General features: G+C 36.5%; 1 protein-coding gene across 8 annotated transcripts in view; it reads left to right on the top strand.

Moving 5' to 3' along the window:
- LOC129764245 (single-stranded DNA-binding protein 3) overlaps positions 1-17,441 on the top strand; it is a 147,689-nt gene that overhangs the window by 88,369 nt on the left and 41,879 nt on the right. For all 8 annotated transcript variants that reach the window (XR_008741088.1, XM_055763143.1, XM_055763139.1 and 5 more), the window contains exons 4-5: positions 16,852-16,924; positions 17,046-17,192. Coding sequence is in view for 7 of the 8 variants with exons in the window: in XM_055763143.1 (XP_055619118.1) it covers positions 16,852-16,924; positions 17,046-17,192 (220 nt within the window). In the remaining variant the exon portion in view is untranslated. The remainder of the gene's footprint in view (positions 1-16,851; positions 16,925-17,045; positions 17,193-17,441) is intronic.

Genomic DNA, 17,441 nt, shown 5'->3' on the forward strand with positions numbered 1-17,441 from the left:
AACGGCTAACGTAACAAAAAATGCTCAGACTCCTGCAACAACCGGTCCACATCGCTAGCGATATGTGGCTATAAGCTGCTGCTGCTGCTGCAACAGCGTTGAGCGCAAAAAAGTCAGTGTAAAAATAATTATAAATATTAGACACATACAACTGACCGAAACAATCACACAGAATCACTGCTATTCGCGTGTGAGGCGACGGAGGCATAATGAGGGAGGGTGTATGGTGTTAGTGATGATGAGTATCTGCATGTAAATATAACACAGAAGTATATAAGGAGGCCCCTCGGGTTTGCACTCAAACTCTTCTCTTGAGCGCGGCAGTGTGTGGGTGAAGCTCTCCACTCTTAAACTCCTCGTCGCACAGATGGCAATCCACCGACCAGCAGCGAGTGAGGGTGGATCTGGGTGGAGAGAAAGAGAGGTGCTTTCCCAGCTTAATCGGTTTGAGATGAGTTCATGCAAGTGTGTAACAATCTTATCGCCAAATCCAGTGAATCATATACCGTATTTTCGTTACGCTCTGGGGTTAGGACCAATCCTCCCACCCAATCCCCCACATGTACAAGCCACCCTCACCGCCTCATGTTGGCTTATCTTGTGAGACGGTGCGAATTTGGCATTGTATCCAGCATTGATATGAAGATACACACATATAGAAGTTGTAAAAAATAAAAAACACAAGAGATTCAGAAATGAATATAATTATAACAATAAGCGCTGGAGCTGCAAATAGTATCATCAATAATAACAACAACAACAGATGCAGAGGCATTGACGGAAGCTGCGGTGAGAGAAAAAGAGAGTGAGTGATGTAGAACAGACAGACTGAAGCGGGGAAGAAGATTTTGATGCGAATGTATAAATAAAATGTTATTAAACCGTTTATCGAAACCGCGAATCGAATTGACGTGGGCTGTCGTCTGGCGGCGGCTGCTGCTACTGCTGAATGTAGTCTGAGCTACGCGGATTGGATGAATGATAGTTTGTGCAGTTCAGTTTAAGCATTCGCCGTGTCGCCCCGTTTTTGGAAGCGTTTGACGGTTCGTTGCAGTCTGAGCCAGAGATTAGCGCGATATATTTTCTTGTTGCAATACTTTCGATGATTTTTGCTTCACATTTTTCTAACAATGTTGGCACTTGTTGCGGACTAAAGTGAGCAGTATTGTTGCTAGTTGTAGTTATTAAGGCTAGCCATATTCTGTCAAGCATTGAAAACGCGACGGAAGAATGTGACCTTTGATGAACTGGAAAGGTATCCGAAAGATAGAATCTACTGGCTCTTATGGACTCCTCGGAAATTCATCAGAAGCTGTTACTAGATTCTTGATTTGCAACTAAAACTTGGTAACCGAGGTCGGATTGGAATTTGGAGTCTCCTGGAGTCTAGATTATAAGAACCCGATGTGAAAAACTTGGCATTAGGATAGAAAATCCGGAGCCTAGAAGTACATGTGCAATATAGATAGTTCCAACCTAAACCGATGAACTCATAACTCAACATACATTCAATCTGAATCAGGGATTCCAATTTAGAATATGAATCTAGACTCCGTCTGAATGCAGAACCTGGAAATGGGATCGGTCATGAACCAGGGGCCTGATTCTTGAATACACTTCACGGTGGAAACGAAATAAACGGCATGCCACTGAACTACGTTTTACGAGTTAGTGAAGTGTCGAAGATAATAATGAGTTTTCAGGCAGAATGAGCACTTTTCAAATAAAAATCATTAATGAAAATTAACTTCTTCGTATCAAACTAGTGTTCAATGTGAATAGAAAACTCGGACTTCGTATCAGAAATCCAAATGTGGACTGGCTATTGATCTTTTTAGGGATTCTGTGTCCAGAATCTAGAGCTGCAACTAAATGTTGAACCTGAATCAGGATTTAATATCAGAATTTTGAATCTAATTTCGAATTTGAATTTGAGTTTTGATCGAATTCGGAGTCTGAAACTGGGAATGGAATCTTGAATATGAATTTGAATTGGAAATATGACTTTGAACATGAACATGGGACGGAAAACTTGAACTTAAACTCTGGAATCTACAATCTGAAGTCTATTATCACTAATATGAAACCTGAAAAGAAAGTCTTATACATAAAAATATACAGGAAATCTCGAATAGTCTACCAAATCCAGCTTTCAGAATCAGCAAAGAATCAGAAACTGAAATCTGATTCAATAATATATACTCGGAATCTGGACTCTGAATGGACTAAATGTGGATTTTGAATCATGAATCGAAGTCGCGAGTGCTTCCTCGAAGCTGTAACTGAATGTCGAATAAAGAATCTTAATCAGAATTTCGAACTTAAGTCTGACATCTGGAATCAGAATATAAGTTCATGGTCTGAATCTGTAATCCGCATTTTGAAAATTAATTTGGTATCTTAAACTCGACTCGAATCAGTTCTGGGATCAAAATCTGGAATCACAATTAGAATTAGGAGCCGAGACGGATTCTCTACATATCTGGGATCTATCTGGACTCAGAATAAGAATGTGAATCCAAATCTGTTTTAATCTGGAATATTAATTTTCGAATATGAATCTGGATCGGATGGAGTTTGGAATCTGGAATCAGTAGAGGTGCGCAGCTTCAATCTGAGATTTCAACTTGGAATTAATTTAATTTGGAACTTGAACTCTAAGTTCTTGAATCAGTTACCGCCCACATATGAATTCTTTATAGCAAATCAGATATCTCAAAGCACACGTGGGGAAGAATAACCTATCTAAATACATTTATTCATAATTCTTATTTTAGAACCGGAGTTACTGTTAATTTCTCAATAGATTTTAGAATCCCAAAACTCTGAATTTGAAATCTAAATATGGGATCCATTTGAATATGGATCCTGAAACCGAAATCAATATTGAAATCTAATCTGGGATCTGGTTTTAAATTTAAGTTTCGGATATAGAGACTGATAATCTATGCCTGAATCTTAAATTTAAATTTCGAATCAGGAATCTAAGTGTGAATTCCGAATCTTGAAAAGTATTGTTCATCGAGAATCTGAAGCTATGCAACTGAATGTTGGAATTTCAATAGGAATTTGCAAACTGGAATTTAAATCTTTTTTTGGACCTGGAATCTGCAATAAAAATTTTTAATCAAGAGAGATATGATGAATTTCTTTCCAACTCGATTAGCCCACAACCAGCACCTCAAATTGCAATAAAACATTGTGGATTTTTGAACACTGGCCAATTGAGCAACTTAATATACTTGGAATCTCCAATAAAAATCTGGACGATTTTTCGAAAAAGGGCATAAGTTTTTTTCCTTGAATTTTTACAAAAATGAAAACTCAAAAATTATAAGACCTACACATGGTCAAAGAATGTAGAAAATGTAGAAATTGTTTGGATGTTCATTAAAAACATCAAAAAGATAAAAACATAAATACACTAAAATAATTAATTAAAAAATACACTAAAATAACTCATTTCATTTTTCTCTTTTCAGAATTCTTTTATTTTTCTCATAAACATATTTTTTAAAATTTAAAAATTATACATGTGATTAGCTCACACAATAACCAAAACATACATCTGAAAAGGGGCACTTTTACAGAAAAAGATAAAAGAAAAGAGTTTTTCCAAAAACTTTTTCATGTTTTCTTTGAAATATTACTACTACAACTACAACTCTTAAGACATGCAATTCGTCATATGCATCTTCAATCAATGATTTGGTGCAGGAACATATATATTCGCTACTTAATCTCTGGAGTCTACATTTTGATGTCTGAAATTGAATGAAATTTGAATCAAAAAGCTTATACCTTCAAAATCTTGAATCTGAAATCTAATTGTGTAGAATCTCTGAATACGAATTGTGAATCCGGAATCAGCAATCAATCAGAAACATGGATGTGGATCAGTAACCCATATCCCATAATCCGAATTCGATTCGGATTCAGATTTTAAATCAGGAATCTGAACGTGGACTTCGAATTCGGGATCTGTATCTAGGATATGAATGTTGAATATGAAACTGAATCGAAAATCTCAAATTATGGGGTCTAGAATTTTTGATTTGGAACCACAAAGGTGATATTTCAAAAGAGAATATGATACTTACTTAATCTAAACGTAGATCTAGAAGTTTGAATCTGAATTGGTTAAGATTCTATAACATACTAGCTGACACGGCGAACTTCGCTCTCATTAACCTTTTCTTACTTTCGACTTTCGAACAAAGATCCGATTTTTCTCTCCACAATATTGATCTACGGGAAGAGACGAATACATCAAAATAAAGAAGGCTCAAATCGAATCATGCCTTCCTCGGGTTTTGCGCTAACCAACACATTCGGTTTTCCATTTTTATTTTGTTATTATAGTCTGAAGTAGGACTTCGAAATATAATTCTGAATAAGGATTCAAAATATTGAAAATTGTTCTCCATCATGAACCTGCATCTGGATTGAATATAAACGTCCATTTCATAAATGGATCTGAATCAGAACCTGGAATGAAAATCTAAAATCAGAAACTAAAACTGAATCTGAATTTGAATCTAGAATCTAGAATCTAGAATCTAGAAACTAGAATCTGGAATCAGAATCTAGAATCAGAATCTGTGAAATCAGAATATGGAATCAGAATCTGAAATCACTATCTGGAATCTAAATCTGAAATCAGAATCTGGAATCAGAATCTGAAATCACAAGCTGGAATCTAAATCAGAAATCAGGATCTAGAACCAGAATCTGAAATCACAAGCTGGAATCTAAATCTGGAATCAAAATGTTGAATCAGAATTCAAAATCTGAATATGTAATCAGAAACTGGAATCAGAATCTAGAATCAAAATCCAAAATCAGAATATGGAATCAGAATCTGAAATCAGAATTTGGAATCATAATCAAGAATCAGAATATGGAATCAGAATCGGAAATCACAACCTGGAATCAAAATCTCAACTCAGAATCCCTAATCAGGATCCGAAATCAAGATCTAAAATCTAAATTTAGAATCGCAATCCGGAAACAAATCTAAATCTGAATCAGAATTTTGGAATCAAAATCCAAAATCAGAATTTGGGATCAGATTCTGAAATTAGAATCTGGCTTTGAAATAGGAATCCAGAATCAAAATCATAATCAGAATTTAGAATCAATATTAGAAGTCAGAACCTGGAATCAGAATTTGAACTTAGTATTTGGAATCAGAATTTGAAATAAGAATCTGGAATCAAAATTTGAAATCAGAACCCAAAATCAGAATATGGAATCAGAATCTGAAATCACAGTATGGAATCGGAATTTGGAATCCGGGAATAAAATCTTAATCTGAATCTGAATGAGAATTTTGGAATTTGTAATTCTGAATCAGAATCAGGAAACAGAATCCAAAATCAGTATTTAGGATCAGATTCCTAAATCAAAATATGAAATAAGAATTTGTGGAATCAGGATTTGTAATCAGAAACCGAAATCAGACTCTGAAATCGGAATTTGGAATAGAAATCCAGAATCAAAATCAAAATCTGAATTAGAATTTAGAATGAAAATTCGAAGTGAGAACCTGGAATCAGAATTTAGAATAAAAACTCGAGTCTTTTAATAAATTTCAAGCAAAAATTAATACCATATAATTTTGTATTATCAAAAAATAATATAAATCGTGATTTTTGAAGATTTGATTGAATTATCACCAGGAAATGTTTATAACGATATTGCAGTGAAACTAGAAAAGATAGAAGTGAGGTGTCAAAGAACAAAGTGTAGAGCGGTTCGGAGCTCTTTCACCGTGGTTAAACGTTATTCAGCGTGCAGAAAATATAGTTACCCATGCTGATCATACTAAGCCTAGGATTCATGGATTTACAATTTGCTTGGAGAGTTTGTATAATTGGCAGATATTAATCTGAAAATAAGCCTTGCACTTTACTACGGTGAGGCTTTCGGGCCGCCGTTGCTTGGATGGCCCATATAGCCAATCTGGCGCCGCTGAAGTCTGTAACAAGATTTTGATTTCGTAAAGCTTTCACGCACAATTTTCCATATACGAGAGTGATAAGATGTGATCTATATGATCGAGATATCATCATACCAAGCATATTACGGCATACCTTGTCAACGCCTAGGAACGCATGTACCCAGTCTTCGTCATGCACCACTTGCCATAAGTTTGGCGCTTCAGAAGTTGTTTTGCCCATCTCCCATAGCCGTGTAGTAAAAATCTGTTTCCCGGTTTCATGTGTGCCATCGTCATGCCCGCACTCCTCCATGAAGTTGCAGAACGCAATTCGAATACCGGTTTTTGGTAGAGTGTGGTCATAACATTTGTACTATGGCACCACCCTCCAAACCTCCTTCATACTCCCCCGCGCTCTCTTGGCTTGTGTGCAATATGTACGTACCAGCCATCCCCCACACACAGCACAACAAGTCGGACAAAATGTGTGATCATATCAAACTTCATGCTACCATTGCTTTGGCCAGTTTCTTGTCCTCCTGTACACCATCCGTGCGAGCACCCGGTACAACAAGGTGCTGGTGGAATTTTCGGTTACGTGAGGTTTCAAAATCGCTTCAGATCCAGCAGCAGCAGCAGCAGCCTGCGGAGTGAAGATGGTGAAAACCTGTTTTGTGTCTCGCAACGGGAAGACCGCCAGGTAATTTTGGGTGATGTGTTTGTGCGAAAGAACAAGTTCTAATCTTCTTAACTCTTAATATGCAATAACTTTTTGAAGCGAAGCAGATATCTAAAAATATAAAAACTGAGATAAACTACTGAGACTGGCCAGTTGCAATCTCAGTACATAGCATTAGTCCATGGCTAACTGGAGCCAGCCGGGCAACCTTGGGGTGAAGCAACCGATCGCTCATTTATAAACTTGCGCAAATATAGGGGCATTGATTTTGCGCTTTTTGTGTGTTGCGTCCGAAGCAGCCTTCGAGAGTTGCTGCTGCTGCCATCCTACCATTTGGCAACATTAGAGATATTAATTTGCGGCTAAATCGTGAAGCCACAAGGCCAGAAGTGATTGTAACTCAATTTTCACTGCTTTCGTGTTGGAAAGTTACAATACAAACAGGGGCTTATCTACAATACATCATAGGACAAATTTGAGTAGCGCAATGCCTTCATTCAGATCGATTGATACAATAAGATTTCGATGAAAGATAATTCCTAAATTTAAACCATTTACAGAATATGGGATTGTAATATACAGGATATCAAACAAATCTTAGAGAATTTTCGATTCCTAAAGTTTCATCATAAGTGTACCTATTATGGTAATAGTCGCTGTCACATGGAAAAAGTGTTAATAGGATCCAAATAATATTTCAATGAATTTTTTTGAAGAAAACCTTGCCCCTAAATCTTATTCCTAGTATGAAATACTCAGTCGTTAATTCTACACTCGACAACAAATTTAAGGAATAGTGATTTTAGAAATGTTTCAACTTCGTGAAAATCCAACGCATGAAGATGGAATATACGTCATTTTAAAGCTTCACATTTTAAGATGTAGTACAGGTCGGGCTCGATTGTATACAGTGGATTTTTTTTTTTAATTTCAAATTAGCTGACCCGGCAAACTTCGTTTAGCCCCGTGCCCCTTCAAACCTCCACATTGATAGTGATTACTTTTGTTTAAGTTGGTTCTTTCGACGCAGCTTGGGTCGTATGTTGAGAGATCTCTGGGGAAACTTCAAACTCGCAAACTAACTCGCACGACGTGGAACACGGAACAAAATGGTGCACTTCCGGGATCTTCTGGGGCTGGAACTGGGCGGCTTCGGCTGGACAGGATACTGGGTGACGATCACAAGACGGGAACACCTTTCACAACGTGGCGCGGCCTGATTTGATGATGGCCGGCTACATTAATAAGCCAGGGTGTCTATATGGCTTTTTTTTTCAATTTTTCACACTCACAAAACTTGTGAAAATTGACGCGGTTATTGTAACCGGTTCCGGAACTACTTTTTGGGAGACTAACAATATCGTATTGCTAGCTCACACACACGGACAATCGCTTCCCTTTTTGGGTTTTGGGATATCGTTTTCAAAATTCAGACAGCTATCACAACTGCGTCCGTACTCCTTCAAATCTTCGCGAAGACTCCCGGATCCTCTCTAATTTTCTCCTCTCAATGCTTTTCCTTCCTTTCCAAATTCTTTGCTCGTCTTTTTAAATTCTTTCAACCTATTGAAACTCTCGACCCTATTCAGGTTCCCTGTTTTTTTTTTTACTAAGGGTCGTTTCCAATTCATACACCGAGCCGTCCCCCTTTCGATGCGATGACAGAGAAGACGACCACTACTCCCGCAATACAAACAAAACTTAATACTATTGGTTTCGGTTGGTGTCATGACTAATAAATAAACATTTAAGGTAGCATGCTATACCTGGACAATTAAACCTAGCACTTGCTTTCCGCATATAAATGAATAAATAAATAAACAATGAACTGAATAAACAAAACACGCAATTGTAAATAAACTTTGAATGTATAAATAAATAAATAAATAAATGAAAAATTTAATAAATAGGCGAATAAATGAATAAATATATTAATAAATAAATAAATAAATAGATAAATAGATAAATAAATGAATAAATAAATAAATAAGCAAATATATAAATAAGTAAATAAATAAATACAAGAAAAACTAACTAGAAAAAATTGACTCTTTGTGAAACACTAACCTGGGGGTCTGCGATAAACTGTTTTATTTATATTTAAACAAAAACTCAGACGTCTCATACGTCATCTTTTTCTACGACAATTAATTACAGACACCTAACACTACATTTCTCTTTTTGTCATATGCGAAACTACAGAAAGGTCAAACACAAATTGTGGACATCGACTGTTGGTTTCTCATATGACAATACAATACAAACAAATATTTTACAATTTTTTCTGTACAATATTGATTAGATCCAAACCAACGGTTGGCCTTTCCACCAAATTTGACATTGTAACCCAACGTTTGGTTACAACATGTCAATTATGGCTCAATTTGCATGATTAGTTCTCGAGTTATGCAGAAATTTGTGTTTCATTTGTATGGGAGCCTCCATTTAGAGAGGTGGGAGGAGTGTCGAACTACCATAGAAACGTTTATCGATCCCTAAAACTTTTATATGCTAAACTTGATTCCATTTGTGTGATTAGTTCTCGAGTTGTTCAGAGAGCGGAAAGGAGTGTCAAACCGCCATAAACACATTTATTGTTCCCTAAAACTTCCATATGCCAAATTTGGTTCCATTTGCTTGATTAGTTCTCGAGTTATGCATAAATTTGTTTTTCATTTCTATGGCAGCCCCCCTTTGAAATGTGGGAGGAGTGTTGAACCACCTTAGGAATGTTTCTTGCCCCCTAAAACATCCACATGGTTCCATTTGTCCCACACCCGCCTCCCAACCCTCCTTAGAGAGGTGTGTGGGAGTGTCTAACCACCATAGAAACATTTATTGCACCCCAAAACCTCCATATGCCATATTTCGTTTCATTTGCTTGATTAATTCTCGAGTAATGTAAAAAATTATGTTTCATTTGTATAAAAAATCATAAAAAATAGAAAAAAATGCGATATCTAAAAACCGCTATGTAACGCTTTGGTTATTTTTTACATGCTGATAAAAAATGTCAGCCAGATCGGTCGAGTAGATTCTGAGATATCGATACCACCAGTTGAAAAAAACATGGTTTCGAGAAAAACGCGTTTAAAAATTCGTACCTCAATACTATATTCTTTGAGGTGAGGTAACTCTTGAACAAAATCAAATATGGAATAATCCATTTAGGACAACATTTCTGAGGGCATAAGCTTAGCAAAAATGCAAAAAACCAAAATTCGACTTTCCAGACCGGAGTAAGGCAAATTAAGTCAAATAAGTCAAATAGAGCCCGAAACAGAGAAAAAGTTCAGAACTTTGTCATTGTTGGAATTAGAGCATATGCGTAAAAGGATTTTTATCATCAAATATGAACCTCTATCACCTCCTTACAGAATTCGGATTGTTTATATGAGAAAAGTATTTTATGGCTTTAAGGGGATGAATCAAAAATTAAATGCTTCTTTTATATTAAAAAAAATATGTGCATAAAAAATCAAATAAATTTTTTTTTGACTCGATTTTTTACAGTGAAAAGAAATCGGAGATTTTTCCAATAATTATTCTCTGTTTTGAAAACTACAATAAATTCACTACAAGTTTTATTATTTATTATTATTCTTGCTTAACTTTTGAACTCTTCATTGACTTCCTTTTTCGATAATTTTCAATAATCTCTTACTTAAACGTTCCTCTGAACGCTTGAACTTTCGATATTAACAGCCGAAACTCTTTCGGAAATTAGTTCTGAGAAGAATCTATAATTGTAGGGGAAAGGGGGCAGTTTCGGACAACGCTTGTAAAAATTAAGTGGTACAATTTTCAACCAAATTAAAAATATAAGTAATTTTCAGTTCCTTCCACCAACAGCTGTCTTATGGTTTGACATCTCCTGGTCGTTTATTACTTACGAAAACAAAACAGGGCCCTTTTTCATACACGTTTCGAAACTTTTGAGCTTGAAGTTGTAAGTATTTCCCCAATTCCTTTGTGAACGATTTAGAAATTTAAGTACACCACCTTAGTTAGTAACTAATATGGAATGAAAAAAACGTGCATATAACGGGGAAATAAAGGTTTATTTATTAGATAAAATTATGATTTGTCTTTGGATGATGGTGGGGCACATTCGTACATCGTTCACGGTGCACATTCGGACACTCATAAAATTTGTGTCTGATTGTTGTTTACTAACAAACATCAATTGAGTCTGATTCTCAGACCTAATGATGGTTCGAAACTACAAAAAGAAAACCGATCGAACCAGCATCAACGAAGATGAGATGGAAAGAGCTGTCGAACTAGTTTCGAATAGAACGTTTCTATGATTCTAGCTCACAGGTGGTCCAACTGGGTCCATTGTCTTTGCTAATTTCCCAACTAACGGTTGCATAACGGGAAAACTGTTCCTCAATGTTCTGGAACATTTGAAAAAGGTTTACTACCTACCTACCACGTAAACGAATCAATTTAAAAAAATCGAAAAATCATTGCACTTTGGAAACAATTAAATATTGCCGAGAAAATTGCAAAATTTATGTATCTTCTCCACCTTATGTCACAAATCGCTTACAATCGATGGATATTTCAGTTATGGGCCCTTTCAAGCAAAAGCTCTCAATTTCCCGGAACGATTGGCAACTTAACCATCCTGGAAAAAACTATTTCTATACACGACCTTTCAGGTATAGTTGCATCGGCTTATAATGCTTCTTTCAATCTGAGTAATATCCTAGCTGGATTCAAAATGACAGATTGCTATTCATTCTCGAAAAATGTTTTTTTCTGAAAAGGATTTTAAATGCTCAAATGATTTCATCTACTGGAGCGAAGGTAGCAACTGATTCATCGGGTAATACACCAATGCTGCAAAATATTGCGTCTACAGCACAGATAGATTTTACTGTGGCAAATTTGTCCCCGGAAAATGTTGAACCTTTTCCTTCATCGCGGAAAACCACCACTCGAAAACGGAAGAAAGCAAAATCACGAATTTTTCTGACTCTCATAGCAAGTTTCCTTTCAGACAAAAACTGATAAACAGAAAAATGCAGAATATGCTGGAAATAAGGAGAAACGTAAGTAATTGTTGTTAAACATAAAATTTTGATTTTTTTTTCGTTGTCCGAGAGTACCCCAGGACTGTCCGAAACTCCCCCACACATGGGGCACATTCGGACAAAAAGGCAATTTTCAAAAAATCGAAGAAACCATTCGTAATCGCATCAACGCACACCTCTAACACGCTCGTGTGATACATTGATATCCAAATGACAACCAGGATGAATTCAGGATTTTTTTTATGTTTACAAAAAATATTAAAAAACAAGGAAAAATAAGTGTCCGAATGTGCCCCTACCTCCACTACTATTACTAATAATAATCGATTGAAATCCGTATACCGGATATCCGGCAAGCTTTGAGGCCGGATGGTCGAATATCCGACAGCCGAATATACAAAATACAAAACAGGGAAAAACATTTTACATTTCCGGGAAAAGTTAACATTTCAGGGAGAAATAAACAAATTTTTACATAAAAATAATGAACGATGATTGAATCTTCCGTTCAGAATCAATATCCTTTAATAGAGAATGAGGTTTTCTGTAAAGGATCTTGAATGGATTTTTTTCTGATAAAAATTTTCTACTACAATGATGAGATTTTTGTGGATATTTTGAAATAATTTTAATACTGGACGAATAAGAATGAGGACTTCAAAGCTATATATCCAAGCACATCAAACAGGTTCTTTGTATTCGAGATTACAAAACTACGATCTTCAGGGATTTATTTGCTTCCGAATTCCATTTACGTTATCTCCATATCCATTTTAAAATATCGATTGTGAGCTTACTCTCGAGAATTTGTATTAAAGCTGGCTGGCTGTTTGAGTTTTCAAAAAATCAGATAATGAAATCAGGCACTTTGTTTGAAAACAGAATTTTCTCGTCTAAACATCAATGAATTTCGCATTCACAGGTCCGCCTGTTGGCTAAAATGAACCTAGTAAAAACAAAACATCTGCAGTATCATCGTGATCGATGATTCCGTTGACCTACTACCCTTAATTGTTAAATCATGCTAAATATTGTCCTGAAAAATTCGTGTCGATTCTAAGGAAAAAACCAAAAGCATGTTTTTGTAGACAAACATCTTTTCGATCATATCACCATTTTTTCTTGAATATTTCAGTATCATTCATGCAACTTGAGAATTCCATCCTCTCAGAACTTATGCTATGCAGTAAGTTGAAGTTCTCACAAGAATCTTAACAGTTAATAATCTGAAGACGCAATATCTGGTGTGTAAGGCGGGTGGAGTTTTAGAAGTGCCCTAGAAGCGTTCTGGATCGTTGATTTTCATACGTTCAGCTGCCAGCAGTACTTGTTCGAAACTTCATCGAAACTAGCTGCTTGGTAGAAGCCCATGATACAGATTTTCTTCCAGTTCTACCAGACCCAGCCATAACTTTCTTCAAGCGAAAACCTGCTTCGGGGTTCCATTCACTTGCTAATATTTTTTTTAACTCAACATTCTTGTAAATGATTTGCCCTTTACAATTCGCTATAAATATGTATTTTCGTCGCGTTTATGAAACGAATCGCAGATTGAGATAAGTCCCTTCAAGTGTTTTTTGATAAAATAAACCCTTATTCCGGAATCCGGTCGGATTTGAAAGTAGCATAATGATGCGTTCTTTAAGAGGATATTCTAGTCTAGAAATTTGAAAAAAAATTCAATTTTTTTCTTCATATTTCTCTAATTCAGATATTTAAGAATATACCATAGAAGAGATTTTTCGAAAATCTCATTATTTACCAAGTTATAGCCATTTTAGTGAAGCGATATCTTATTCAGTACGGCCATAACAATTAACTTCAAATGCGTTTTTCTCGAAACATGTTTTTTCAAACTGGCTTATACGATATCTCGAGTTCTACTTATCCGATCTATGTTTATATGAATACAATCTGTATGTATCTTTCTATCGCATTAACCTATAAAAAAAATAATTTCGTAACTTAACTTTTTTTTAAAAATCAAGAAACTTGAATGTTTTAAACAGCATTTTTTTTTCTTCAAATTTCCGCCATCTTATCAAAAAACACGTTTTTGACTTGTCCGAGGTTCATGCGATAGTGGTATCTTTACTGATTCAGAATCTGTTCGATTTGTTTGTTTCAGAAAACCAGAAGTGCTGGAATCTTGTACGCCATGGCACCACTTTTTTTTGAACCCCTTCACTTGATCAGCTTCTAATTATGTATATATTTTTGAAAGATAGATATTATTGAAAGATAGATAAACAAATAGTGATTTAATGGATGGTAAAAATATTCTTTGTTTTACTTTTTCGGAGCTCGAAAAAACGTCCGAAATTCGTGTCTCTATCCCCCCTAATCTGATCGAGTCAAATCCCATCGGATTGTACAAATGTTGCAACCTTGAAATGCAGAATGCAAAAGTTTATTTCGTTCGGATTGCGATATGTCAAACCCGATCGGGTTCCGTAATATGGGTTAATATGTAGTCAATGCATTGTTGTATGCATGTTTTTCGTGATGTTTCGTTTCTGTGATCTCGGTGATTTTCGACATCTGTAGCGAATCTACTAATTCCTGTGCATGGAAGATTAATCTTTTCTTTTAATTAATCAGCAATAGCAGCATGAACTTTCCAGACAACTCAAATGAAGCGTATTACAAAAATTACCAGACATCAATGAAGAACAACATCATTGCAAGAAATAGATCTCCAGAGATACGGTCCGTACACTCATGGAAGAATTTGTTGTTCGTTTCAATGTTCAGAAATCCTTGGGAGTTCTCGAAAAAAAAACCAAACAGTTTTGTCATCAAGAGCAAAAGCTGAATTTAACCCGCACTTAAGTCGTGATTTTTAATACTACAAAAAAATCCAACATTCTTTGCGTTATTGGGTGTTTTTATCCTGGCGGATTTAAGCCCACTATTACCGATTGGAATAAATCGGATCCTAGTTCATGTGCGTTACCTTCAGAATATACATTTCAGGAAATACGTTCAGTCATATGAAAAAAAATGGATGTTTGACCGAGCAGCACTTTCAGGCAGTTCAGTATTTTTATTGATGAATACTGAGTACTCAGGGCGGGCGTGAAGTTCAAAAAATCGTGTAAATACAAAACAGATCTCATTCAATTTTGACTACTAACTTGAACGTTTTACTTCAAAAAAAAAAAAAAAATAACGTGTCCACGTGGACATTATCAAAACCCCGTCTCCCCTCACCGTGGACAAGCGTGGACATTTTCGTAACCCCTACCCTCCCTAAAGTTGTCCACGTGGTATGTGGACAGCCCCTTATTGAGTGATCATGTGTTAATTGAAGTGAAATCATAAGGCCCTGGCTTATCGCAATACGAAAGCGATTTCGTACAATCATAATAGAAACAGGGCAACTTATTATTATAGATACATGGCAGCTTATTATTATATTGCGATACTTGGTACAAAGATGCAAAATTGTACCAATTATGGTAATACAAAAATACATGTTTATTTCGATAAAATCGTGTAAATTGGTCGAATCACAACAACAAGAAGGTTGTAATGCATGTGTCTACACTGTATTTGCAACAAAACAGCCGCTTCAGAGTATGAAAATCTTATTATTTTGATCACATAATCCATAGCGAAATGCTAAGAAGCAAGCATATTATGGGACACACTATTTTCAAAGTAGATTTTTCAACAAAAGAAAAATGTCTCGCATGGAATCAAGTACCAAAATCGTCAAAGAAGAGTTTCCTGATGTTTAAAAATCATGTTTTGGTCATTAAAAATAAAATACGTTGTCTAAACCAACAAAAAACGATGGATGGGTTATACCTATGATATAACCGCAAGGTTGACGTAGGAGTGCCGTCGGCTTAGTTATTAATTGTGTTTTTTCAATTAGCAATAATCGCACCTCGGATGATTCTCATTGGGTACGACATCGTTGCTGCGCAGAGGTATTATTTGTATGTATTGATAAAACTGGTAAATGAATGAAAAAATGATTACGAATTCAATTGCAAACAAATCCCAATTTAGGTCAATTCATGCATTATGGTAGTGGTTATCGCAGCAAATAGTTATCAACATTTTGCCTAATCATCAAACGGTATGCGTAGGAGTTCAATGGAAGGAATAGGAATATGCAGTCTTGAATAACCGAGCCAAAGCGTTACATTTGTACCCGCTTTTGTAGACCGTGTTAGCAAAACGAATTCTGGAGTGTAAACATGCATGGGGGTGTAAAAGTGCTGCCGAGATCAGCAATGCCGATTTTCCCAACTCATTGGTTTCGGAATCTGTGTTGGGAAGACACATTCCGGTTTGCAAAGATGCAGGCGAGTACAAAAGTACTCGCAGCTTGCATCTCATTTGCAATGCCGATTTCCCCACGCTCCAGAGTTTTGAAATCTGTGTTAGGGATACCTTCCGATTTGCAAAAACGCAAGCGAGTACAAAAGTACCCTCTGCTTATATCTTATTTTCAATACCAGTTTCCTCAGGCTCCATGGTTTTGAAGTCTGTGTTAGGGAAACATTCCGATTTGCAAAAGCGCAAACGAGTATAAAAGTACTCGCAGCTTGTATCTATTTTGCAATGCCGATTTCCCCTGGCTCCATGGTTTTGAAGTCTGTGTTAGAGAAACATCCATTCATTCCAGCGATGGTACCTCAATCGTTGCGCAATCATAACTGAGTAGATTTCCGAGCGACACTCGCTTTTATACCGATTGGTGTGATTTCAATAGCCTGTTTTGAAAGCAATTTTAAGTTTATTGAAACAAGTTTCTGGATCAGAAAGTAACAAGCATAGAACGCGTAGACATTTTATCTTTCGAATGAAGTGTTTATCATACCATTTCGTTCAGTTGTTTAGGAGCTATTAACGCTCAAAATCTCGTTCTCCGGCGTAACGCTTTCGTTTTCGAAACTTTGAACTTACACCCCAGTATGGAAATGAAAGACGTAGTCCTACGTCAAAACTCACTCATATACCATAATAGATATTACTGCAATAATTGGTACCTCTGTCCTAATATTTGTTTCATAAAAATGTGACTTGTTCTCTGATTTAACACCCTTACTGAAAGACGTAGTCCTATGTCAAAACGTATGCAACGTCCAGAGCAAAGTGATCTGTATTTTCCACTAAAATCAGCCACAAGGGTTTCTAATCGTCTTTTTTTTCTTTCTACTTCTCATCTACAGAATTGCACTGTATGTATATGAATATTTATTACACGTAGGAGCATCGAAAGCAGCACAAACATTCTTATCGGAGGTAAGTTTCAGTATCGCCCATCCTTCTCTCACTCTGTCTTTGTAAAACTGCAATCTATGTACTAAACAAAGAAAAACCTTATGACCATTTCCGTTCTTTCCGTTTTTTTCCACCCACGCAGATACGGTGGGAGAAAAATATCACACTAGGCGAACCTCCGGGCTTCCTGCACTCGTGGTGGTGCGTATTCTGGGATCTCTACTGCGCGGCACCGGAGCGACGGGACACCTGCGAGCATTCATCCGAGGCCAAAGCATTTCATGATTACGTAAGTTCAGCAAAAAAAAAGTGTTAGTTGATATCCCGTACTTCTTCGACTTCCGTCTTCCCATCTGTCACTTCCCGTCACCTCTGGTGCGACGCCCGCAGAAAGAAGTCAAGTGGGGCTTTAAAGAATTGGCTTCGCGCGCACGATTATTGGCGCTCGATATTTCGGTGTGCCAGATGGAAAGCGCATCGCGCGGAAGAGGAAAGCGTTGGTAGAAAGTAAGCCGATGTACGGTGTTTTCGCCGCTGC

This window comes from Toxorhynchites rutilus, chromosome 2, assembly GCF_029784135.1.
Source record: "Toxorhynchites rutilus septentrionalis strain SRP chromosome 2, ASM2978413v1, whole genome shotgun sequence".
Lineage (NCBI taxonomy): Eukaryota > Metazoa > Arthropoda > Insecta > Diptera > Culicidae > Toxorhynchites > Toxorhynchites rutilus.